This window comes from Clupea harengus, chromosome 23 (genome assembly GCF_900700415.2).
Source record: "Clupea harengus chromosome 23, Ch_v2.0.2, whole genome shotgun sequence".
Classification (NCBI taxonomy): domain Eukaryota; kingdom Metazoa; phylum Chordata; class Actinopteri; order Clupeiformes; family Clupeidae; genus Clupea; species Clupea harengus.
Window position 1 is genome coordinate 14,845,120 of NC_045174.1, and position 25,400 is coordinate 14,870,519.

General features: G+C 45.2%; 3 protein-coding genes across 5 annotated transcripts in view; 2 read left to right on the top strand and 1 right to left on the bottom strand.

The window, feature by feature from the left end:
* Positions 1-1,637: 1,637 nt before the first annotated feature.
* LOC116218671 (calphotin-like) lies at positions 1,638-5,613 on the bottom strand. The gene has a single exon (XM_031561054.2). The coding sequence runs from the start codon at positions 5,348-5,350 to the stop codon at positions 2,348-2,350; it is 3,003 nt and encodes a 1,000-aa protein (XP_031416914.1). The 5' UTR covers positions 5,351-5,613; the 3' UTR covers positions 1,638-2,347.
* Positions 5,614-7,939: 2,326 nt separating this feature from the next.
* Positions 7,940-17,917, top strand: tubgcp2 (tubulin, gamma complex associated protein 2). Its single transcript, XM_031560904.1, has 18 exons — positions 7,940-8,022; positions 8,471-8,633; positions 8,733-8,861; positions 8,966-9,142; positions 9,375-9,534; positions 9,653-9,860; positions 10,209-10,408; positions 10,839-11,028; positions 11,846-11,991; positions 12,225-12,405; positions 12,856-13,036; positions 13,400-13,572; positions 13,922-14,050; positions 14,336-14,456; positions 14,911-15,054; positions 15,301-15,393; positions 16,258-16,421; positions 17,431-17,917. Exons 2-18 carry the CDS (start codon positions 8,484-8,486, stop codon positions 17,504-17,506), a joined length of 2,622 nt encoding a protein of 873 aa, XP_031416764.1. The 5' UTR covers positions 7,940-8,022; positions 8,471-8,483; the 3' UTR covers positions 17,507-17,917.
* Positions 17,918-18,008: 91 nt separating this feature from the next.
* Positions 18,009-25,400, top strand: part of adam8b (ADAM metallopeptidase domain 8b) — an 11,852-nt gene continuing 4,460 nt past the window's right edge. For all 3 annotated transcript variants that reach the window (XM_031560905.2, XM_012817339.3, XM_031560906.2), the window contains exons 1-16: positions 18,009-18,179; positions 18,394-18,497; positions 18,633-18,721; positions 18,953-19,031; positions 19,187-19,269; positions 19,890-20,082; positions 20,568-20,633; positions 20,757-20,825; positions 21,131-21,300; positions 21,420-21,501; positions 21,729-21,874; positions 22,274-22,451; positions 23,563-23,652; positions 24,268-24,463; positions 24,654-24,753; positions 25,151-25,310. In XM_031560905.2, coding sequence (XP_031416765.1) covers positions 18,137-18,179; positions 18,394-18,497; positions 18,633-18,721; positions 18,953-19,031; positions 19,187-19,269; positions 19,890-20,082; positions 20,568-20,633; positions 20,757-20,825; positions 21,131-21,300; positions 21,420-21,501; positions 21,729-21,874; positions 22,274-22,451; positions 23,563-23,652; positions 24,268-24,463; positions 24,654-24,753; positions 25,151-25,310 — 1,848 coding nt within the window. In that variant the 5' untranslated portion in view covers positions 18,009-18,136. The remainder of the gene's footprint in view (positions 18,180-18,393; positions 18,498-18,632; positions 18,722-18,952; positions 19,032-19,186; positions 19,270-19,889; positions 20,083-20,567; positions 20,634-20,756; positions 20,826-21,130; positions 21,301-21,419; positions 21,502-21,728; positions 21,875-22,273; positions 22,452-23,562; positions 23,653-24,267; positions 24,464-24,653; positions 24,754-25,150; positions 25,311-25,400) is intronic.

A 25,400-nucleotide genomic window follows, 5' to 3' on the forward strand; every position in this document is an offset into this window, starting at 1 on the left:
TAACACTATGCAACAATTTGACACTTTTTGAGGAACGGTTTTATAGGCAACTAGTTTTAGTACCATCCTCAAAATAATTTTGATAGCATATGGTCATGTGAAGGACCGATAAACAGCTGTGTCTTTCCCACCAGTCATCCAGGATATGCCCTATGTAGTTCTTTATACCGGGCTGGAATACCCGGCAAAAATGGAAGAAAAGCTTTCACAGCATGACATTGCAAATATACTGCCAAAAAACATCAGTTAGTGTGTTGGCAAGCTTCTATCAGTGTCAACTGGGCTGTTGGTGGTGTTTGCAAGGTTTTTGCATGCCTTTTATGTAGTTAGCTTGCTAGTTTTGGAACAGAACTCCTTATTGCTGCTGAAACAGGAGAGAGAGAGAGAGAGAGGTTGGGGAGGAGGACTCTGTTCTTCTGGCTCTCTAATTGCTAATTCGTATATCTATCGATTAGCCTAATGACCCCTGAAATAAGCTCTTGGATGGTACATACTGTATAAGCCATCGAATATAGATATGAAAAGCTTTGTATTCCCGTTGGGACCCAGGTCATGCTTCTCAAAATGCTTGCAGTTACGTAACTGTTCACTGAACAACGCCTATACAGATTTTCCTGATTGCTAACACACTACAACCGGTTCCCTCAGTAAAAAAAAAACCTATAGCTTTGCCTCAGTTCTCAAAAGATATGCACATTTTTCAATGTGTAAACTTTATGCTCATTCAGTAAACACATGCAATCGATACAATGAACTCAAGGCATCACCATCTGACCTTAATGAGCACACCTTTTTCCTGGTAGAAACAGTAAGCCACAGAATTATGAACGCACCAATCAGAATTGCAGAATCAATAAATAAGGGGCATTGGGGTACCATACTGTAGTATGGTAGTTCTTTAGAACAATGGGGAACAACAATGTAGAAATTGTAAGGCACCAGAGAGGTCACCAGAGAAGGACAAGCACAAGGAGGATGAGGACGAGGAAGAGACCAAGATATCAAAGAGAAGTGGTTTCAAATGAATTTCATTATTTTCTTTCATCATGTGCTCATGGGATGTATATGATGAAGCTAGACAATGAGTGCAGCCACATTTACAGTGAGCCATTTCACAAGTGCATCCATTTTCAACATAATTTGCAATGCTCTAACTGCGATATGTGTACTTGTACTGTAAACTTGTAGTGCACTATATCTACACTTGGACTTTGCTCTCTTTGTGTTGTCTTTAATATTGAAAGCCACAGTAATGACATCAGTAATTGCTGAATTATGTTTTGGTTGAGATAGAACTGAAAGGCAGACATCTTCTGGTGGTAGGCAGTCAGTAGTCATGTCATTATCAACAATAGCCTACCAAAGTGCAGAATTTCAAACCAGGGCAATAAGAGCACTTCCAAATAGACCTACGTTATCAATGGTGACATTGTTTACATGTATGCTGCACCCTCTACCTTAAAACTCCTGGACTCGGTTTACCATAGTGCTATTCGCTTTGTTACAGGAGACGCTTTCAGGACCCACCACTGTAACTTAAACAAGAATGTTGGTTGGTCCCCTCTAGCAGTGTCACGGAACGAACAGACTTCGAGATAGAAATGCTGGTAAGAGTTTATTGCCGACAGACAGCCAGGAACACACATGACAGACAACAGGTTGCAGACACGGAGATGCTGAGGGGTTAATCCTTGAGAACACAGTCACAACCCACGGAGGGGCGCAGGCTCGTAGCACTGCTGGGACTTGAGGGAACTGAGGAAAACGCCGCTGCGGCAAACAAAACACGAGTCACACTCGGCAAGGTACTAACTAAACAATAACTAGGATGATACGCAAAACGGGAACTAAGGCGATAGACGTAACTTATACAAACTAAAACGGTAGAGTAGGTAATCCTCATGAGAGTCCAGTCGCGGGAAATCCGAGGTTGTGTATCCGTTGAAGTGCGATACCAGACACCGCGTGAAGGGCGAGTGACGTATATGTAGGGGCTGTGACAGGTGTGGGTGATTAGGAACCAGGTGAGTGTAAACACGGTGCAGGTGAGTGAGGATACAGGTGTGAATGATCAGTACTCTGGTGACTGAGCGTGGTGCTGGTGAGTGAGGCGAGAGAGTGGAACAGGTGTATGTGCTTGTGTGATTGGGGACCTGAATGCAGCTGATGAGTGTGCAGCTGGGAGAGTTAGTGAGCTGAAGGGGGCGTGGCCGGAGCGGAGCTCCGCAGGAACGTGACATTACCCCCCCTTTTACGGCCGGATTCCAGACGGCCCTTAACATCAAAACATTTTAAAAATAAACTTCCCCACAGGGTGGGTGGAGGGGTCAAGGGCAAGGCGGGCATTTCAGCCGGGGCCGAACCGGAGCGGAATGTCTGGTGGACGGCCGAACAGGGACGTAGTGCCTGGTGGACAGCCGATCAGGGGTGACATGTCTGGTGGGCGGCCGGTTGGACGGTCGACCGGGAGCGGAGTGTCTGGTGGCCAGCCGGGTGGACGGCCAGCAAGAGGCCAAAGATCTGGTGGATGACTGGGAGCTCTGTCAGGAGCGAGGCGACCGCAACCAATCTCAACCCAGCCTCGGACGACGTCGACCAGGGATAAGGCCGAGGTTGCAGCACCCGTAGCTGGGGTAGTCGTGGTGGAAGCCTCCTTGGCTTCGCCCTTCGCGACGTCCTCAGCGCGAGCATCGTCGCTGTCGGAGGTGCCGTCCCTACGAACCTTGCCCCCCTCAGCGGTGTTATTCACGCCCACTGCTGGGTTAGCATCGGGAACGGATGCTGGGGGGTCCGGGTCGGCAGAGGGTGCTGCTGGTGCTTGAGCCAGAAGCGGCAAAGGGACTAAGGGTGCAGGAAGGTTGGGGACTGGAAGGGACCAGACGTCAAAGGGAACTGGAACAGGAATACCTGGGATACCTGGGATCAGGAAACTAGAGACACCTGGGCCGGGGACACCTGTGATACCTGGGACCGGGACACCTGAGACACCTGGGACTAGGACACCTGGGCCAGAGATGCCTGGGATCAGGAAACTAGGGACACCTGGGCCAGGAACACCTGTGATACCTGGGACAGGGACACCTGGGATACCTGGGACTAGGACACCTGGGACAGGGATGCCTGGGGCGCCTGGGACTGCAGGAACGGGGGTGCCTGGGACTGCAGGAACGGGGGTGCCTGCGACGGCTGGGACTGAGGCGTCTGGGACGGCTGGGACGGCGGCGGCGGCGACTGAGTCTTCCGGGTCCTCAGGGTCGGCGACGGCCGAGTCTGCAGGGTCTGCGGCGGCCGGGTCTGCAGGGTCTGCGGCGGCTGGGTCAGCAGGGTCTGCGGCGGCTGGGTCTGCTGGGTGAGCGCCGACTGGGTCTGCAGGGACTGCGGAGGCTGTGTCTGCAGGGTCAGCGCCGGCTGGGGCTGCAGGGTCAGCGGCGGCTGGGTCTGATGGGTGAGCGCCGGCTGGGTCTGCAGGGTCAGCGACGGCTGGGTCTGCAGGGTCAGCTGCTGCTGGGGCTGCAGGGTCAGCAAAGGCCGCTGGGGTTGCAGTGTCAGCAAGGACCGCTGGGGGTGCTAGGTCACCAGCAGGATTAGTGACTGTGGAAGCATCAGCAGCGGCAGCTGCGGAGACTGTATTTGTAGCCGGAAGAGCCACGGAAGCGGGAGTAGTCGTGGCAGGAGGCGAGGACCTCTCGGCTGCCGTTCTCGGCGGAGACGGGACCGCAACGGCGGTTGCAGAGTTGACGGTGGCAGCGGGGAAGGCTGCGTGATCTGGGACGGAGACAGCGGTAGCCGCGCTGTCCGGGACAACGACAGGTGGCGCTGCGTTCTCCCCTAAGGCAGCGATTGCTGCAGGTTCAGCAGAGGCAAGGATGGCTGCGTGCTCAGAAGCGGCGGATGCAGCAGGCCCCATGGAGGTAGAGGCTCTGGCAGGCTCGGCAGGAACCTCTGCGGGCTCAGCAGATGCGGCTGCCCTGGCGGGCTCCACGGGGGCAGAGGCCGCTGTGCGCTCAGCCAAGGCTGAGGCAACTGTGGGCTCTGCAGAGGCAGATACAGCTGCAGGCTCAGCAGCAGCCGAGGCAGCCGCGGGCTTCGCAGGGGCTGCTGCAGGTTCCGCCGGGGCAGCTGCGGGCTCAGCCGAGGCAGCTGCGGGCTCAGCAGAGGCAGCAGCAGGCGCTCGGTGAAGTGCTGGCACTGACACTGGTGTGGGAGGTGCAGGAGGTGCTAGAGGGGAAGACATAGGCGGTGCTGGAGCAACACTGGCCACCACGGCTGCCGTGGGAACCGCAGAGGCAGCTGTGGGCTCAGCAGAGGTTGAGGCCGCGGCGAGTTCCGCAGAGGCAGCAGCGGGCTCAACTGGGGCAGAGGCAGATGCCCAGCCTGGAGCAGGAGTGAGGCCCGTGGTTGTGGCAACAGGAGTTGCCAACACAGCTGCTGCAGCAGGAGCCTGGCGAGGGGCAGGCCTTGGTCCTGGAGGAAACCGGGGTGCTTGACGTCGAGCCCGGCAAGGTGCAGGCTCTGGAGCTGGGGTAAGCCGGGGTGCTGGAACCGACCTCCGGCAAGATGCTGGCACTGGCATAGGAGAGGCTGGAAATGAAGACGTAGGCGCTACTGGAGCCTCACTAGCCACTGCGGTTGCTGTGGGAACAGTGGAGGCCGCGGCCGTTGTCTTCAGAGCAGAAGCGGGAGTTGGGTCCATCACTTCGTAGGCTGATCTCGCAAAGAACCGATCCCCCAAGATAAAGTCCCCATCAATCCACTCACTGATATCCTCCTCCTCAGAGTCATAGTAGGCGTACAGGAGATCTTCACGGATGGCTTGATCACCCACACCGACTATTTCCGGCTGGATCCAGAACTCATGGGTCCTGGGCGGAGGATGCGTGAGAGCTGGGGTGGTCACCCTCAGCGAGGTAGGTGTGGGAGCAGCGGATACAGTAGGAGGCGGATCTGCGGTGGCGAGGCTGCGACGGAGCTCCTCCAGGACCTGCTGGTGGAGTCCGAGGCGGTTCGCCTGGATCACTGGGTCCCTTACAGGACGGCCAAACTTCGCCATCAGATGTGCCGAGAACGTGTGGAGTGCCTCAGTCTCTGGGCCCTCCCACACAGCTGCTGCCCATAGTAGCGCCTGTCCCTGGAGGACGACGTAGGCCACTCGTGACCGCTCGGTGGGGTACTGATACTTCAGCCTCGACAGGGCGATGGCACAATCGAGGAGAAATGTCCAGCAGTCCTCACGGGCATCGGAAAAGGAGAAGGGAGAGGGGGCTGTGGCTGTGGATCCGGAGAACGATGGTAGTCTTATCGCCGCTCCAACCCGTGAGCCGGATGCGTCGGCAGAGCTGGCTGAATCCATCTGTCTCTTTTGGTCTGGTATTCTGTCACGGAACGAACAGACTTCGAGATAGAAATGCTGGTAACAGAGTTTATTGCCGACAGAGACAGCCAGGAACACACATGACAGACAACAGGTTGCAGACACGGAGATGCTGAGGGGTTAATCCTTGAGAACACAGTCACAACCCACGGAGGGGCGCAGGCTTGTAGCACTGCTGGGACTTGAGGGAACTGAGGAAACGCTGCTGCGGCAAACAAAACACGAGTCACACTCGGCAAGGTACTAACTAAACAATAACTAGGATGATACGCAAAAGGGGAACTAAGGCGATAGACGTAACTTATACAAACTAAAACGGTAGAGTAGGTAAACCTCATGAGAGTCCAGTCGCGGGAAATCCGAGGTTGTGTATCCGTTGAAGTGCGATACCAGACACCGCGTGAAGGGCGAGTGAGGTATATGTAGGGGCTGTGACAGGTATGGGTGATTAGGAACCAGGTGAGTGTAAACGCGGTGCAGGTGAGTGAGGATACAGGTGTGAATGATCAGTACTCTGGTGACTGAGCGTGGTGCTGGTGAGTGAGGCGAGAGAGTGGAACAGGTGTATGTGCTTGTGTGATTGGGGACCTGAATGCAGCTGATGAGCGTGCAGCTGGGAGAGTTAGTGAGCTGAAGGGGGCGTGGCCGGAGCGGAGCTCCGCAGGAACCTGACAAGCAGACAGGAGGGGAAAAGACTGTCTTTTATTTGTTTATAAACTGCCTAATTATCTCATGTCACTTTTAAAATTAAAATCCATCTGTCATAACACACGGTCACAGAGCCTCATCTCCCTAGAAATTCCCCTTACAAAAACTAATATAGGTAAAATAGCTTTTAAGTTCTTTGTTTCCCATATATGGAACACTGTTGAAGTGGATTTGAAACTAACCAAGTATTTGTCTGTCAACCAATTTGATGCTAAGGATGTGCTTCAATGCTGTTGTTTTAAATGATTCTCTGATTTTATCTTTTTACTTTTTTTTATACTTAATTTCTGAGTTGTTTAATGTGTTTTGTTTATTTAGTTTGTCTGTTTTGTTTAGTTATGGTTTGTTTACTGTTCCTCTGTATTATGTAGCCTCAATCAGGGCATTGCTGCAAAAGAGCCCTGTTCTCAGTCAATTCTCCCTGAATCAATAATGATGATGATTTGGGATCGTGGCTTGGTTTGGTTCGGTTCAATCCCAGGTTCACCAATTATTCTAACACATATTCCCCATTTTAAAACGCATTTGAGGACATGTTCTCTGCGTAGATTATGTGTTAGGATTATATCAGGACATATTTTGACAAAGGTAAAGAGACTGTGAGAATGAGAATATGTGTGTAGTTTTGAGAAAATGGTGAATTGTTTAAAAAAAAAAAAAATAGTTTAAGCTATTGGGTAAAACTATAATGAGAACAGGCCCAGAGCCAGGATGAAGTGACTGAGGGACAGTTAAAACAGGCAAGAGGGCAAATATTTGTATATAGGCTAGTTAAACAGTAGATTATCATCCTGCTATGCCTATTTCCGCATTTTTGCGGGTGGCAATATGGCGTTTGAATAGATTTTAACAATTCCCTGTCTTACCTTTTTCATGTGTTTGTGCGTCATGGTCATGATATGAAAAAGGAATAGCTGTGGTCTCTCTACGGTGTTTAACTAACTTGAGCAAGCAAACAAGCTTTTTCAAAATTACCTACAGCATGTAGGTTCAAATCTAATGGATACATCTGTTGACAACGCACAACAAACAATGCTATCAATGGGTCTGAAGCAACATGTTCGTTTCAGAACCATGTTTGAATAATGTTTGTACAGTGGGAGAAGAGACTGCATGGATCAGATCAGGCCTGACAGCTTCACATATTTTATGGGGGAAAACGTCAACGTCTATGACGGATGTCTTTCAGCCAGTGTTTTTGTAGTTTTTGCTATTTTTCTAAAGGGTACATAAGACAAACTGGTGGGGCAAAAAATACAACTGAATAGACAAAGCCCCCTCTTGCGGTGCTCGGCCTTCATCCGACGCCCTCTAGTGATCTCGAATGGCAGTACCACGTAAGGCCAGCAGCAGACGTAATGAATAAGATATTTAACATTCCGTATAATTCCCATAGTTTGTTTAGTAATTTACTGATTTGGTGAAATATATCACTACATGTTACAATCATTTCCAATGCTAACAGTCAAGACAGAGCGCTATTGATGTAGGTAGGTATGTATACCCAAACAGGTAAAATAGTCAACGTATATTTATTTATGTATTCTAAGAAAATGTGTGTACTTAGCTTCATTTATGAAATCATAGAGCCCTAAAAAAGAAATAAACATAAAACATAAACGACGCTCACTTCCGGATGTCGACGTTACTTGCTGAAGGTGTTGCACAAACTATGTCAAAATAAGAGAGACACTTTACAAACTGGATAATATAATTCATTTCATGAAAATAAATTATTAATATACGTGAACATTTATTTTCTTATTTATATTAGAATTTTGTACATATATTGTACATTACATTTTATTTTACATTTTAATAAATAATGTAAGGCTTTTATTATGACTTCAAGTAGATGACATGAATGTTGTCACCACACAACAGTTGTTGGCGGTAAGGAGGGAAGTCAAGCTAACAACAAATGTAATTGGTGCTGCGTTATAGTAAGTATTTAATTCACATTTCTCCAGGTACAATGTTTGCAATAGACTTAACATTATTGAGACGGAGGGATTCTGATGTGGTCCATTTAGTCATCTCACCAGCCTGGTATTTATCAATTTGGGCGTATGGGTAGCTATAGTTAACGTTAGCTAAATGGGTCAGTTATTGTGGCCAATGCTGAATATCTTACTTACGTTAGCCAGATGTGGTCTGATATGCTAACCAGTACGTTGTGTCCAGCCCGAGTCCATTTACAGCTGTTTTTGGTCAGACAGTACAGTACCTTTAGTACTAGTTCAGCTGATCAGAGGTAGGGATAGCTGTCAAGGTAGATATTACAGTATATTGTTTTGCATTGAGTGCTGGAGTAAACTAACTTACTTTGGTACGTTGCAGTGAAGAATAAGTAAACAAATGATGTGACATTAAGATCTATTGTCATTGCAGCTCGTGAACAGTCATGAGTGAGTTTAGAATACACCATGACGTGAACGAACTCCTCAGTCTCCTGCACGTTCGAGGAGGGGATGGAGCCGAGGTTTATATTGATTTACTGCAGAAAAACAGGACGCCCTATGTCACCACCACTGTCTCCGCACACAGTGCCAAGGTAAGCAACGAACTGCAACCTTGTTAGTTGTATCTTCTATTTGTCTATTCAGTAGTTCTCTGTATGTCAACGTTGGGTGGGCATGCCAATTTCTTACAGGTGAAGATAGCGGAGTATTCAAAAACACCCGAGGACTTTTTGAAGAAATATGAAGAGCTCAAGTCAAAGAATGTGCGGAACCTCGATCCACTTGTTTACCTTCTGTCAAAACTCACCGAAGACAAAGAGGTAACCTAATATTCCTCTTTTTTTCAGAGAGATGCAGTTATTTACGTATATAATGCCTTTTTAATTAATTATTGGTTAATTTAATTTATGAACATTTCTTACAGACGTTGCAGTACCTACAGCAAAATGCCAAGGACAGGACAGAGATGTCTGCAAATGCCTCAGCTGCAACCAGCTCAACCTTCAGCATCCCCCAAACCAGCACAAAGATGTCCATGCAGGAGCTGGAGGAACTACGCAAGAAGCTGGGCAACGTCACCGCCAGCTCCAACGTACCACAGGTACTGGGGACAACTAGAGAACACCACACACGATCCATGACCTGGGATCTTTAATCAGTTTTTTAAATGTCAGTACTAGGATGCCATATGTAGTGATGGTTCATACAGATCATAATACCCTCATAGAAAGCACATTAAACTCCTCAGTTTTTATTAAGCAAATCTCTATATACATCGTTGAATGACAATTATTTTACTACATGCACTAACAAATAGTTTTTTGGTTTAACAGTCTGCAGAGGTAACCCGGAAGATGTTAAGGGACAAGCACAACAAGAAGAATCCCACACAGACCATCCCTGTGTTTCCCAACTGGGTGTATGACAGGCCTGCCCTCATCGGGGATTTCATCGCTGGCACCACACCTGTTGGAGAGCCAGCGGCACCTATTGGTAAGTTTCCCTCAAAGCACATTTCCTGTAAAGCGCCGCCAGAGTTCAGATGCTTAATAGTACAAGGGTTCGGGAAACTTTTCTGTGAACTTTGACCTTTTGAATTTTTCATCATCAGGTACCATGCCATTGACTGCCCAAGAGCAAGCATTGGTGGAGGACCTACTCTTCGTTCTGATTGGTGTAGACGGGCGTGACATCACTGCGCAGCCTGTGCTGGGCAGGCAGAGCCGCTCCTTCATCGTGGACACGTCCTTGGACATGTCGATCAAAGAGCTGGTGAACCGCATCCTCCCGGTCGCCTCCTGCTACTCCACCATCACACGGTTAGTGATTCTACAGCACTGTCATGCTGTTTGACAGTATTCTTGTAGTCTATGTATGGATGTATGGATGTATGGATTAATGAATGAATGAATGAATGAATGAATGAATGAATGGAACCTTATTGATCCCCAAAGGGAAATTTCAGTGTTGCAGCAGCAATTCACATAAATGACAAAAAATACACATAACAAGAACACACACAATGAGATAGAATACAGAATTACCATACAGGCCTATATATATATATACACATAACCTGCATATGTATATATATATATACAGATGCAGGTTATGTGTATATTTGCATTCCCCTACTGCATTGATTCAACGTACGGTTGTCTTCACAGCTTCACTGAGGAGCGGTCGTCATTTGAGTACGGCCAGGTGAACCACGCCCTGACGGCGGCGATGCGGACGCTGATGAAGGAGTACCTGATCCTGGTGACGCAGCTGGAGCACCTGCACCGGCAGGGTCTGCTCTCCCTGCAGAAGCTCTGGTTCTACATCCAGCCTACCATGCGCACCATGGAGATACTAGCCTCTATCGGTGAGCTTAAAGCCTGCCTGTGGATATCAGTGTGCTTCGGAGTCCCTGCCTGTGGATATCAGTGGGCATTTGAGTCCCTGCCTGTGGATATCGGTGTGATCTTGAGTCCCTTTGGGGCAAGGGGTATTCACTGGTATTCATGTAATAATCAAAGTCTTGACATAAATGTTTGGATATTGTTCACTTTTTGGAAAAAGTTTTACAACTCCTTTAGTAACTTTCTTATAAAATTGTGTCTCTCTATTGGGATGATACAGGCTGTGACTCAATTTCATAATTACTTATTTCGTTGGGACCTGTCAAACTTGAATGAGCTTATTGAAATTATTCTTTGGGTTGCGTGGTTTGGAATGAAGCCCTCTGCCTGGCCTTTATCTGACAATGTCCTCCTCCTCCTCCTCCACTTCCTGTCTCTCTGGGTCATCATCAGCTATGTCTGTGGAGAAGGGGGACTGCATGGGCGGCGCCACGCTGAGCCTGCTTCACGACCGCACTTTCAACTACACCGGAGACAGCCAGGCCCAGGAGCTGTGCCTGTACCTCACCAAAGCCGCCAGCGTCCCCTACTTCGAAATCCTGGAGAAGTGGGTCTACAGGGGCATCATCAAAGACCCGTACAGGTGAGACTTGTGAACGGCTCATAACAAAATACATTTTGGGAGTAAACCTGTTCCAAATAACTATTATTTTTAAATGGGAAATAAATAATGAAATTATATATGAGATATATACTGTATACATTACGTTATGTAATGATATTACACATGCTTGACATGGCATTGCACCTTATTATGAATAATCAACAAAGTTCTATGCTTGGTCTCAATTGTTTTGAATTCCATCTTAAAAAGTCTACAGTTTTTAATTGCATTGTAGCTGTAACTATTGAACGTATATTGATGAGTACCGACTGACTGAAATGCTACTGACCGAATACTACTGACTGAATACTAGGGCTGAACGATTTGGGAAAATAATCTAATTGCGATTTTTTCCCCCAAATATTGCGATTGCGATTTAATATGCGATTTTTTTTTTTATTTTATCCAAATTTGTTTCCCAACAAATCGTAATGAATGATATAAATATGACCAACACAATATTAGATACATTTAGTGTAAAATATTATTTCCCACATTTTACATTTTTATTTAACTGCTCATTACAGAATCAAGAACAACAAATCGGTGGCTTTGCCACTGTGCATTTAAGTAATTTAAACAAAGTCATTGTAAGAGTAACCACAAGGCATGCACTTTTTAAACACTGTGTTCAAAATGTACCATCTTAAAAAAGATTTTTTCTAGACCACGTTTTTAATCGCGAACGTTGCGGTTAGAAAATCGCGTTCTATCATATCGCGATTAAATCACAAATGCAATTAATCGTTCAGCCCTACTGAATACTACTGACTGAAATGCTCTTGCTCTCCAAAAGTGAGTTCATGGTGGAGGAGCACGAGCTTCAGAAAGAGAAGATCCAGGAGGACTACAATGACAAGTACTGGGACCAGCGCTACACCATCATCCAGCATCGCATCCCTTCCTTCCTGCAGAAAATGGCAGACAAGATTCTCAACACAGGTTTGTGAGTTTGCGAGGTAGTTAATACCAGACGCACTTGCAACGGAGGGTCAGCATCAAGTTGAAAAAACGTTATCTAAGACGATATTGAGACTGATTGCTTTGTTATTATTGTCCATATGTTCTTAATTATAAATGATTATTTCAAGTCACCTTGGATTAAAAAGTGTCTGCCAAATTAAACATAATCATGCTGAATGAAGGTGAATACATGATCTTGTCTCCCCTTCCAGGCAAGTATCTGAATGTAGTTCGAGAGTGTGGTCGTGACGTGACGTGTCCAGACGCCAAGGAGGTTCTATACACTCTGAAGGAGAGGGCGTATGTGGAGCAGATCGAGAAGGCCTACTACTACGCCAGCAAGGTGCTGCTGGACTTCCTCATGGAGGAGAAGGAGCTCGTGTCACGCTTGAGGTGAGAGTTTGAACGCTTAGAGAGCCTATCAGAGGTCAGCCAAATGTGGGCTGTTGGACTACAGTACCAGTCAAAAGTTTTTTCTTTACTTTTATTATTTTCTACATTGTAGATTTATACTGAAGACATTTAAACTACGAAAGAACACATGTGGAATGATGTACTAAACAAAAAAAGTGTTATCTACCATGTATAAAATAATAAAATCAAAGAAAAATCTTTTCAAAAAATGAGAAGGTGTGTCCAAACTTTTGACTGGTACTGTATGTTGTGGACTATATTTGAAAAGCTCTCATACAATATGGCTTGTAGTGTGTTGAAGAAACACTCTTGTATTTTCTTGTCCCTCTCAGCACAAAGCTACCCAACTCAAGCTATTTACGGAAGGTAAACCACAGGTGCCCGTTTTCTTAACGACTCGTCTCTTCGTTTCATTCTCGTTTGCTCCAGGTCCATAAAACATTACTTCCTGATGGACAAAGGAGATTTCTTCGTCCACTTCATGGACCTGACGGAGGAGGAGCTGAAGAAGCCTGTAGATGAAATCCACCCCCCTCGACTGGAGACTCTGCTGGAGCTGGCCCTGCGCATGAGCACGGCGAACACGGATCCTTTCAAGGATGACCTAAAGGTAAACAGCGTGGAACTTTTAAAGGGCCTTCTGCAAAGAAAGAGTATGCAAACCGTTTAACGTTTAATGAACAGGGTTAGGGCTGGTTTTAGACGGTAAAATTCCAAAGTGAGATTTATGAATTCTTCATTTCATTCTTTAGTATCATTAATATCCCAATTATCAAGTTTTTACTTTTTACCTTCTATTGTCAAAGATAAGTCTTCGAACTTCGAAAATTATAGCATGTTATACCTTACTCTCCCAGCTGATAGAACCGGTGATGCAACTGTGGAACAGGCATCTTATAATACCAAACTACCAAATCATTCATCTCGTGCCTGAGCTGTTTTCAAGCTCTGCGTTACCCCCCCCTCCCCCCAGATCGACCTGATGCAGCATGACGTGATCACGCAGCTGCTGCGGGTGCTGGCGATCGAGACCAAGCAGGAGAAGGCCCTCATCAACGCCGACCCCACAGAGGTGGCCCTCACCGGCCTTGAGGCCTTCTCCTTCGACTACATCGTCAAGTGGCCTCTCTCGCTCATCATCAACCGGTAATGGACCCATAGACAATGGACCCACTTTAATATGGAGTATTTACATTTACATACATGGCTGTATTGGTTAAGGTTACTGAAACAACACTTATTTACACCTACACCTGATGGAGTTCTTTTTTGTATTAGACTGTGTGTGGGTTATACTAAATGAATCACGTTTTTTACTTTTTGTATGATTTTTTGATGCAATAATTACTGTCATATGAAAGCTGTTATTGTGATAGTACCAGAGTCCAATGTAGACGTAACTGCTTATAATTACCTGCTGCTTAAACACAGTAATGCTTTTGTTTATCAGTAATACTTAGTGACTTGCCCTCTCTTGTGCTGTGCCTCCACACAGGAAAGCACTGACCCGCTACCAGATGCTGTTCAGGCACATGTTCTACTGTAAGCATGTGGAGCGCCTGCTCTGCAATGTCTGGGTCTCCAACAAGATGGCCAAGCAGTACTCCCTGCACTCTGCTAAATGGTAAGGCCTAGTAATGTCAGATCCCTTGTTCTTGATACTTACAGTTTCATTATCATTTTGTCTCTTTATCTTTCTCACACATCTTCTCTTAATCTCTTCTCCCTTCTCTGACGGGTTACTTCGGTGTGTCACTTCTGTCAATTTGTTCCTGAGTTGAAGCGTTAATGTTACTTTATTCGCTGACTTATTCTCTTTCTATCTCTGTCTTTCTTTCTTTCTTTCTTTCTCTCTCTCTCTCTCTCTCTCTCTCTCTCTCTCTCTCTCTCTTTCTCTTGCTCTCTGGAGGTTTTCCACTGCATTTGCCCTGAGGCAGCGGATGCTGAACTTTGTGCAAAACATCCAGTACTACATGATGTTCGAGGTCAACGAGCCAACATGGCACATCATGGAGAACAACCTCAAATCAGTGAGTCTCTGCCGTTCACAACCTCAAATCAGTGACTTTCTAACATCACATACACTCATAAACCAACCCCAAATCAGTGAGTCTCTATCATCACATACACTCATAAACCAACCTCAAATCAGTGAGTCTGTGCCGTCACAACCCCAAATCAGTGAGTCTCTACTGTGACAACCTCAAATCAGTGAGTCTGCAGCTTACATGTACTCATAAACCATCCTCAAATCAGTGAGACTCGTCTGTCACAACCTCAAGTCAGTGAGTCGCTGCAGTTCGCATACACTCATAAACCAGCAATGTAGCTTAACATACTGGAATTTGGTGAAGATAAGAAAATGAACCTGGATTTCGCCTTAGCACAGTTTCTCCTGTAGGGGGCGACAATTCCCCACTTATGGAAAAAAAGAGCAATCAGCCATCATCACTATGTCCTCTCTTCTCTCTCTTTTTCTTCCAGGCATCAAACATTGATGATGTCCTGTGCCACCACACTAGTTTCCTAGACAACTGTCTGAAGGACTGCATGTTGACCAACCCTGAGCTGCTGAAGATCTTCTCCAAGCTCATGTCTGTGTGCGTCATGTTCACCAACTGCATGCAGGTCAGTAGGTCACAGGTCACATTGCGGTGTGCTGCTCCTAATGGTGTTACCATTGAGAGGATTATGATTAAATTCATTGTAATGGTGTGCTGTCATAAATAGGATCAGGTAGATCTAGATATAGTGATGGACATAATGTTGTAGTTTTATGTCATGTGTGAATGTTTTATAGTGTTTAAATTGTGTATTTGTTTTCTGTATGGTTCCTTGTGTGTGTGTGTGTGTGTGTGTGTTCGTTCCCTGCAGAGGTTCACCCTCAGCATGCGTCTGGATGGAGAGATGAATCGCTTGGAACGCCAAACCTACAAAAGTGAAGAAGAGAAGAAGAAGCTCTCTAAGGTACACACACACACACACACACACACACACACACACACACACACACAAACGCACACAGACAAATGCACACACACGCACATATCAAGGCTTTCCATCTTGCAACCCATCCCATCTGACCTCCCATCCCATCTGTTGGCTGGTACTGGTTGGCTTTCCTGACTTTTGTTTACTGCCTGTTGCCCTGGTAACTTGCCACTGCAATGCCTACAGGGAGCTGTACAATATCTCGACCTGTACAGGACACCACTCACACTCTTTTCTCACACACTCTCTGTACATTTTAAGGTGTGAGAAGACGGAGGACTTTAAATAGACCCAAGCAACCTCCATTTTCTTTCCTCCCTTCCCTCCACAACATCCGTGCACAATGTTAATCTCAACACAATCTGAAAGTGCACCCACTCAACTCATAGACCTCCCGCTGACAGTGCGCCCCTTCTTAAACAGGTGCCTGGGCCTGATAGCAGAAGACGTTAAAGACATATTCTGTTGGTTAGGCCAGCAGGTCCTTCAGAACAAACTAATGACAGGCAAAATGTAATAGTAATTATAATAATCATACACTTTATTTGTATAGCACCTTTCATACAAAACAATGCAGCTCAAAGTGCTTAACAGCAAAGAAATGACGTGCACAAAGAAATTACTATTACTAATATGCCAGCATGAGTTGCATAATCTTGTTTTTAGTAAAAAAAATAAAAAAAAATTGCTGATTTTGAGGAATGTCATAACACACATACACTAAAGAATACAATGTTTGTATATAATTACTTACTACAAACTAATTAATATTCCGTTGGAAGCACAGTGATGAACAGGAAGTGGCGTGTCTCATGGTGTGTCTGTTTCCTGTGTGAGCAGTTTGTGGCGGAGCACGTGGACGCGCTGCAGTCGGACGCGAGCTTCGAGGCGACCATCAGCAAGTTCGACAGCAACTTCAGCACTCTGCTGCTGGACCTGCTGGACAAGCTGAGCATCTACAGCACCAATGACTGCGAGCACAGCATGATCAATATCATCTACCGGTGCGTGGCCTTTGAGGCAGGGAGGGAGGGAGGGGATGGGGAGGGCGTACTGGGACTTACTACTGAGTTTAATGAGACACAGGGCAGAGTGACCCTGAAGTACACTTTCACACACACACACACACACACACACACACACACACACACACACATTACGGTACTGTTGGGCATTTGCAGGGGATCTACTCCTTCACACCACTACACCAGAGACCCCTTCTAGTCCCCAAACACATGCAAACACACACCAGACACACACAGGACACACAGACACACACACACACATTTGTTTGTTTGGTGTCATTTTCTTGAGGTTGCATCTATGATATCCAGCCTATAGATTGTTTTGTGTCCTTTTTTTCTTGTGATGATATCCAGGAAAGCAATACTTAATTGTACCTGATTAGTAATAAGCAGCTGTGGCATGTTGAGTGCAGCATTGGTTGTTGTGAACCACAGTGAGCATACACACTAGAGGGGCACAGTTTCAGTGATCTCTCCTGTGGTCAGCCCCAAATAATAATAATAAGAATAAACTCTATTTGTATAGCACCTTTCATACAAAACAATGCAGCTCAAAGTGCTTAAATGGTTACTAGTTATCAAGGCACGTCACTCCCTCCAACTGAGATCCTGTTTCAACTGAAAATGAGAATTAATTTACATTTACATTTAGCAGACGCTTTTATCCAAAGCGACTTACATATGTGCGACTTACAATGTATACACATTTTACATTTACACTGATGGCACACTGCACATCAGGAGCAATTAGGGGTTCAGTGTCTTGCTCAAGGACGCTTCGACAGGGAATCGAACTAGCAACCTTCTGATTACTAAACGCCTTCTCTACCACTGTACCACTGGATACAAATAATTAATCAAGAAGAAATAAATGTCGGCTGTAATGTAATGTAGTATAATATAATTTCACAAGCCCGATGTGCCTGGTCTTCTGCCATAAGACAAACCGCTCTAGTCGTGTGCTGACCGTATTCTTCTCGCCTGGCAGGTTGGACTTCAACGGCTTCTACACGGAGCGCCTAGAGAAGATGGCCATCGAGCGGAGTCAAAAAGCCGCGGCGTAGCGCCTCCTTGTTGTCATGACGAACATCTGCATGACACCATGACTCTTAGCCAGATGTTGGCCTTGTAGCACTTCACATTTTTTGTATTACATCCCGCTCCATAATGCCTGTAAACAACAACAGTCATTCTCCACTTTGTCCGGAAACAGTGTGAATCCTGTCTAATGGATGAGGTGACATGATTGTGTGATGATATTCTGGACTGAAGTGGACTGCACTGATGATATGCTGTTGCTGCAAACATAACAAAAACTGTTATTTAAACTCTTGTCTTACAAAAAAAAGTATCATTCAAAGTGGACACACTCGTTTGTGTTCGTTGTAAGTGTGTTATGCAACTGTTGTTTATAGACTCCCCTTCCTCTCTCCCTTGGCCTGGCCCCTTAATAAAGTCTTATGAAAAAAGGGAAACTGAGTACTGTTGAACGGAAATGCCTGGGAGTGGACTTAAGCCCTCCCACTTCGCCTGGCTAATATGTCCTATCTGGCGATAGAGAGCCTGGGCAGCGTGTTCCTGGATATGATAACGTAAATACGGTACGAAGGCGGGGCTCCAGACGTCAGTGGATTAGGTACAGTACAGTAGGTACGGTATGTCAGTACAGTGCGTATAGCTGTCCTTGACACACAATGGAATACATGTTAACTGTCGTCTTTGCGATCAGCATATGTGGTGAGTTTAAAAAAAACAAAAAACGATATGTAAGTTCTCTGCGCCGTTACTTAAACATAGTGTGTCCGCTTCATTGTTCTCAAACTTCTAAGGTTAATGTTTAAAGCCAGTCGTTTTTGCGTGACTGTTATGGAGCTATTTCTGTAGATATTTCTATAAGTAGTTTATGTGGGCTCTTTGCATAGTGCTTGACCAGCTTTATTCTGCATATCAGCTGCTTTTGGTGAGACTGTTCGGCCGCTACCCCACGTTGCGGATTATGAAGTTGTGCGGCCGGTCAAATTAAGCAGCAGAAGTAAACGGAGCGTGCCAAGACAGGTGTGTTCTCGCCGCACTTTCTTTGGACATTCCTTACCATCGTGTCTAGGTCGTGACCCCTCATGGGTCATCTTAATAGTTGTATGAGCCATGCTCTCTTCGTGTGAGTTTTCTCAAACCTAGAACATTTTCCAGGGTGGCGAGGTGAAGCGGTATCCGGAAAAACTTCAGTATGAGCTACACTTTGATGGGAGAAACCACACGGTTCATCTGGAGAAAAACAGGTGAAATAACCAAACATTCCGCAGTTATATGTGGATCTCTGAGTGGATCTCAAGAGTTAAACTATAGACCGTAGGATACATTACAACATTTGTCTTAGAACACTGGGGAAATGCTTTACTTTGTGTCACTGTGACAAAAGATAAAACAAAACAGTTCTTTACCAATATACAGATGGAGTTGTAAAAACGTATAAAATAGGATTTATGTTCACATTTCATAATTGTTTTAAGGCTCCTCATCGGAAAGAATTACACTGAAACATACTATAGGCAGGATGGAACTCCTGTGATCACATTTCCAAATTATGAGGTAAGCTTAACTATTCACCAAGTAGATCAATTACAGCACCTGTGAGTTCAGATGCCCTATAGATGGTGAATTAACTGACATGTTTGAACACCAGTGCCTTACATTGGTGTATCACTTGAACTTTCCATGTAAGAATATTCTCCCTTTGTTTTTAGTCACAGGATCACTGTTATTATCATGGACACATCCGGGGCTTGGACGATTCCTCAGTTAGTGTTGGAGTCTGTTCAGGAATTAGGTATGTATCTCAGATTTAACAGTATCACAAAACCAGAAATGATATCTCTGCTTTTGATAATTGAGGTTTCAATACGTCATGTTTGAAATCAAGCAGTGTTCCTTATCAAAGTTTTGTTATCTGGATTAAGAGGAAATCATGACTTGTTAGCCTGTCATCATAAATTCCTGTGTTTACACATTTCAAGATTTCTGTTATTACACCTAAAAAGTCAACATGAGAACCAATCCCTGCAGTATTGCACAATTGTCACCTCACCCACAAGCTGATATGCAGGTATTTTGCAAGAGAAAGGAAACTGGGAAGGTGTTCTGCCATTACAGTTGAGTTTGAGGGTTGATGCCTAGATTAGACTGTGGACACTTTTTGGTTTGATTTGTGCCTCAAGAGTGCCAAGGGTAGGGCTTTTCTCTGCTGGTGGAACTTGATACAGGAAGATGGTTCTGCACCTTGTGTTTCCCATGTCAACATTTCACTAATTTAAAAGCTTAAACACACTGGTGGTGGAAACCACAGGAAGCTGGCAGCTCATTCTCGACCCTAGAGAGAGAATCAACTTCAACAGGCAAGATATGAACACCTTTTGACATTTTTTTTTTTTTTTTTAAATCTAACTTCAGTGGTTTCCTGCGGGCGAAGCAGCAGGTGTACCTGATTGAGCCGCTGGGAGAAAGCACCGAAGGAGACCACGCTGTCTACAAGCCCGAGCACCAGAGCAGCAAAGAGGTGGCCAATGGACTTGCCAACAGCACTGAGGCTGACAGCAGTGTTATCCAGCCCAGGGCAGTAGGGGTGTTTCGGCCTAATGGCCAGGTAACAACAGCCGTTTCATCTTCTCTCACCTGTGTGTCTCTCTCACCTGTGTGTCTCTCTCACCTGTGTGTCTCTCTTACCTGTGTGTCTCTCTCACCTGTGTGTCTCTCTCACCTGTGTGCCCTGTCTGCCTGGTTCAGACTGTGTCTTCTGCAAAGCAGCTTGAAACCATAGTTATTAACAATGGCGGTGTGTAAATAGATTAGATTAAGCGCGAAATAGAATTCTGACAGATGTTTGTTTTCATTCATACAAAGAAATTAGAGATCAGATTCGTTGTTATGTGTGTGGTATTATGTCGGAATATATGTTAAGGGGGGAACAAATGCTTGGATGTCCCATATTACCGGTATTTTTTTATCCATAGCATTGAACCGAAACAGAGAGTAGTCGGTACAAATATAATGTATGTATTGTGTATACATTATGTGAAAAAAATGTCGAAGATGTTCTATAAAACCTCTCACTCTTGTGCTCTCTTTCAGCAAAACAAGCCACGTTTCAAAACACCCCGGTATGTGGAACTGTACTTGGTGGTTGACAATACGGAGGTATGTGTCAATACATATTTTAAGCAATAGCCTATGTTTGTATCTCATTTGATGAGAAGGTATGTGTTGTATGCTATACTTAGTCCCTTTGTGAGGTCTGACTATATTTGAATGTCGTTCTAGTTCCGTAAATATAAGACCATGGAGAATGTGCGAGCAAGGTTACAACATGTAGCCAATCACATCAACTTGGTAATGAACCTTTTTACCCTTTATATTTAATGCTTCCTTTTTGAAAATCAGCTTAAACGTTTTAAGATCTGGCTTAGTTCTTGAAAAAGCCTTGTAGAATATCATCTAAACTGAGAAATGTTTTAGTTATTTTATTATTCTATTGTATTATACATTTGTATTATTATCATCTGTCTTGTTGTTAGCATTTATAAATGCATAAACATGAGAATTCAGCCCTGTGTAGGGTACTGTCTGCACATGTGTGTTTGAATGAAAAGTGGGATGACAAATACATCATCTCTTCTCCTCTACCTCGTCTTTAGTATTACCGCGCAGTGAATATTTCTGTGTTGCTGGTGGGCCTGGAAGTGTGGTCAGACAAGGACAAGTTCTTTGTCAGCAATGATGAGGGGAGAACCCTCGACAACTTCCTTGAATGGCGCCAGAACGACCTCGTCAAAAGGGTCCCCCACGACAACGCGCAATTTGTCACGTGAGTGTGACTGATTACTCCACGGTTGACATGTTGATGCTTCTGCCGGTGCCATTGTGACATCAGCCGAGGTGTGTCTGACTCTCTGCTTCCTGTTCTTTGTTGTTTTCTCACCACAGTGGCATTGATTTTGCCGGTGAAACTGTTGGCTTGGCAACCAAATATGCCATGTGCTCTGAGAAATCTGCTGGAGTTAATCAGGTACGGCATAAGAATGAATTATCGTTAATTACCACTAATCATTAGCAATTATTGCTACTTGATCGTTAAAGGAGCAATTGATCCAGCTCGAAACATTCAATCAGATAAAAAAATTATAATTGTTGCAACTTATTCTTCTACCACTACTACAAGCTGCTGTGACTTTTACTTCTCCTGTGTCACTGAACAGTACAGCTTTCTCAACACACACTCTTGTTTGGTTCCAGGATCACCACGACAACCCTCTCGCCTTGGCCGGCACCATCGCCCATGAGATGGGCCATAACCTGGGCATGTGGCACGACGAGCCCGGCTGCAGCTGTGGCCCCCTGGAGCCTAAATGTCTGATGTTGGATACTGTTGATAAGCACGCGTAAGTGTTTGTAGCGTTGGACGCACCTCCCACCCCCAAACCTGCCTCCCGGTGAAACGATTTGTGCCTAATGGCGGAATATGTCTGCCACAGAATTAGGAATTGGATAGTGTTTTTGCATGATCAGTGTTGCTTTGTAGTGTTCAATCTGTTGGTTAAAATGTACTCTGAAAGGGAATACATACTGCGAGGAGTGCCTTTTTTTTTCATTTTACATTCACATTTATTTGTGAGGCAGACGCTCGTATCCAAAATGACTTATAGTACAGATGTACACATTTTCATTAGTCATGCGTGCACTTCGGGTATCAAACCCAAGACCGTGGTGTTGTCAGCACGTGTTGCTCTACCAGTTGAACTACGGGAGCAAAACATATTCTCTCTTTATGCTGTCCTAAGCCGGACATATCCGACGCTCTTCAGTGACTGTAGTCTGAACCAGCTGAGTGAGTTCCTGAACAGCCCCGCCCTCAGCTGTCTGTTGGACCGGCCCGGGCCAGACTCCCTCTACGGGGGGGCCGTCTGTGGGAACGGGATGGTGGACACAGGAGAGGAGTGTGACTGCGGATCTGTAAAGGTAAGACCGCGTCGCCCCGACCTATCAGCACCCAGCTGCTGATGAGCGCGTTGCCAGTGGTGCAGCACGGAGCCAGTCTGCACACTTACGCTGAGACTGGGGTCAGAGTGTAATTGGGGCGGTTGAAAAGGCCTTGGCTGCGTTTATAGCTTTGCGGTTGGAGTGGCTGATTTTCAGTGTTTCGATTCCCAGTCCAAGAAAGGTTCTTTCATTTGTCAGTGCTCAAATGGTAATATTAAGCCCAAACTAAGAAACAATTCTGGGAATCAAGTGTCTCCAGTACACCACAAAATCTCCAAGGAGAACGACTCATCCATTAAAGACAATAATGACCCATAAATGACTATTACTCAGATTGCACAAACAATTGGCTGCAACTTATGAACAACTTTCCTCAGGATCCTTCATCATGCTATTGGCTTTAACTCCCAGCGCTTTGCCTTGTTATTCGAGAAGCATTTTAAGTGGTCACTTTCCCTGACTTTGCCGGTGTGTCAGAGCACTCTGGATAACGGTGTCTGGTTAGAAGTGTTCCTGCCGGCTACCTTCACGGTTTCGTCATTCTCGGAGATCCACATGATCTTAGTCAGCGTTCCCTAATGGGTCTAGCTGAGAGCTTTCCGCGTATCCACGTCGGCAGCCACACCGGATTTGATCTGGCCTTGATCTGCTCCAGAGGCTGCTGACAGGCACGTCGGCTCGACACACTGAGTCACACCCTCGACTGGCTTTCTCTAACCTCACCACAGCTGGCTTTGATGTGAAAATACAAATAGCAGTAATCCTGTTCCTTCAAAGCGGGTTTCCTACCTCGTTAATCTCGTTATGCCATTGTATCCCAGAGTCGTTACTTTTTCTCTGTTATTTTATAATGTATGAACATACACGGGGTTTGAGAATTTATAAAGTTATTATAAAAGTATAAAGTTATTGTTTTTGTCGGTTGTTTTTCAATTTATTTATTTATTTTTTTTAATCTTAAAAATGGAAATGGTCTGTTTTGTGGGCATAGTAGGTAGTGTTGGCATGATCGTTTCAGCAGTATAAACTGACTCATTCCAGCCGTCCGCTCTTCAGCTCTGTGTCATGCCATCTGTGTGTCGCCCCATAGGAGTGTAAGAACCGCTGCTGTGACGCGTCCACGTGTCGTCTCACTGCAGGCGCCCAGTGTGCAGAGGGACGGTGCTGCGAGGACTGCCAGGTACCTGCACCTCCGTCTCATCTCATCATCTGTTCATGTACTTTTGTTTGTCTTGGTTGGTTACATCTGGCGCTGATTACCTTAGACGAACTCTTGTTCAGTTGTGTAAGCTGTTGCGGTTTCCTGGTGTGCAATATAGTGTCGTGCAATCAAATGTTTTGTAACTACGTTTAGATCTTAGAAGTTAATGTTAGATCTTAGCTTTAGATTTCCGTCTTTAGAATTTGACAGCTTTAGAATTTTCCCTCGTCATAATGACTTTCACTCGCACATGCACAGGAGTATGTTCTATTATTCCTGTGTCTACTCTAAAACGGCATAATGGACAACCGGAGACACTTTGGATCAGATCTTTCATAACAACAGGAAACAGAAGGGTTCAGAGCGCTTTTCAACCCTCTCCAGCTGAAACAATGAGAGAGGGCCACATGGGAGGGGTGCCTGTGGTCAGGTCATGTAACTCAACTAAAACAAAAGGGAGGGAGAGGGAGAGACCATGAATTTGGTGAATTATGAGGAAACATGACCAAATGGCTTTTACTGGTATATAATTGATATATAACTGATATCATATCATATTTTCTTTTTTTTTTTTTTTTGTTTGTTTTTGTTTAGATCAAGCAGCCTGGCAGTGTGTGCAGGGAGGCAGACCATGACTGTGACCTTGCGGAATATTGCACCGGGGCCTCCGGAGTCTGCCCTGAAGACTCCTTCAAGATGAATGGAGCGGAGTGTAACTATGGGGTCGGCTACTGCTACAATGGCCAGTGCCCGAGCCCCGACGGACACTGCAAAAAACTGTGGGGTTCAGGTAACCTAGCGTGCACAATCACTGTGGGTGGTCTGTGGTGTGGGCTTGTAGTCTTTGGATGTCGGAAAAGTTGAAAATATGAAATTTGGAAAATATAATTAAAAGAAATAAGAAAATATTGTCCTTTAGACCCTTACTCTCAAAATGTGTGTGTTGTTTTATTTTTTTTTAATTTTTTTTCGTACTACAGGAGCACGGTCACCTCCTGAATGCTTTAATTTGAACATGAAAGGGGAGGAAGATGGCCACTGTGGAAGAAGCGGTAGAGCCTACAAACGCTGCGCATTTACGTACGGCTATTTTAACATTCTAGAAATACTCAAAATATATGGTTGATCTACTGTACATGGTTGAATCTCACTTGGCTTACTTTCCACATGCAAAAGGAAAAAAAACTGGACTTCTGTCATCAGCAGTCAATAAATATCTGTAACTGAGTTGTGAGAGTGCTGGGTCTTGTAGTCTCTCTTTCAGTAGTCTAGCTCCTCCTGTCTATGGCTCAAAGCTCAGTTTATTATATTCACTTACATTACATTAGTATATCACATTTACTGTTTTAAGTTTTAACAGTTTTAGTTTTTTGTTTTACATTATACTTTTTATTTTAGACTTTAATATTATGAATTAATACTTTATATTCTACTTTTAGTATTTATCCTCATAATGTGCCATTCATTCACGATGCAGAGATATGGTGTGCGGAAAACTCTTCTGCGATGGGGGGCGCCATCCGTTCGTGGGCCTGCCTGCGATGTGGAAAGGGACCCAATGCCACTTCGTGAGGGATAGCACAGATTATGGGGGATTTAGTATGGTGCCCAACGGCACCAAGTGTGGTCTGAACAAGGTGAGAATAAGTAGCATCCTTTAAGAAACGTATATATATATATATATATATATATATGGATGAATGAAGTCTTGCTGAGTTTTGAGTGCT

Coding starts and splice junctions, on each gene's coding strand:
- tubgcp2 (XM_031560904.1), top strand. CDS start 8,484: ATGAGTGAGTTTAGAATACACCATGACGTGAACGAACTCCTCAGTCTC. Junction 8,634..8,732: donor TCTCCGCACACAGTGCCAAG/GTAAGCAACGAA, acceptor AATTTCTTACAG/GTGAAGATAGCGGAGTATTC. Junction 13,573..13,921: donor CTCTCGCTCATCATCAACCG/GTAATGGACCCA, acceptor GCCTCCACACAG/GAAAGCACTGACCCGCTACC.
- LOC116218671 (XM_031561054.2), bottom strand. CDS start 5,350: ATGGATTCAGCCAGCTCTGCCGACGCATCCGGCTCACGGGTTGGAGCG.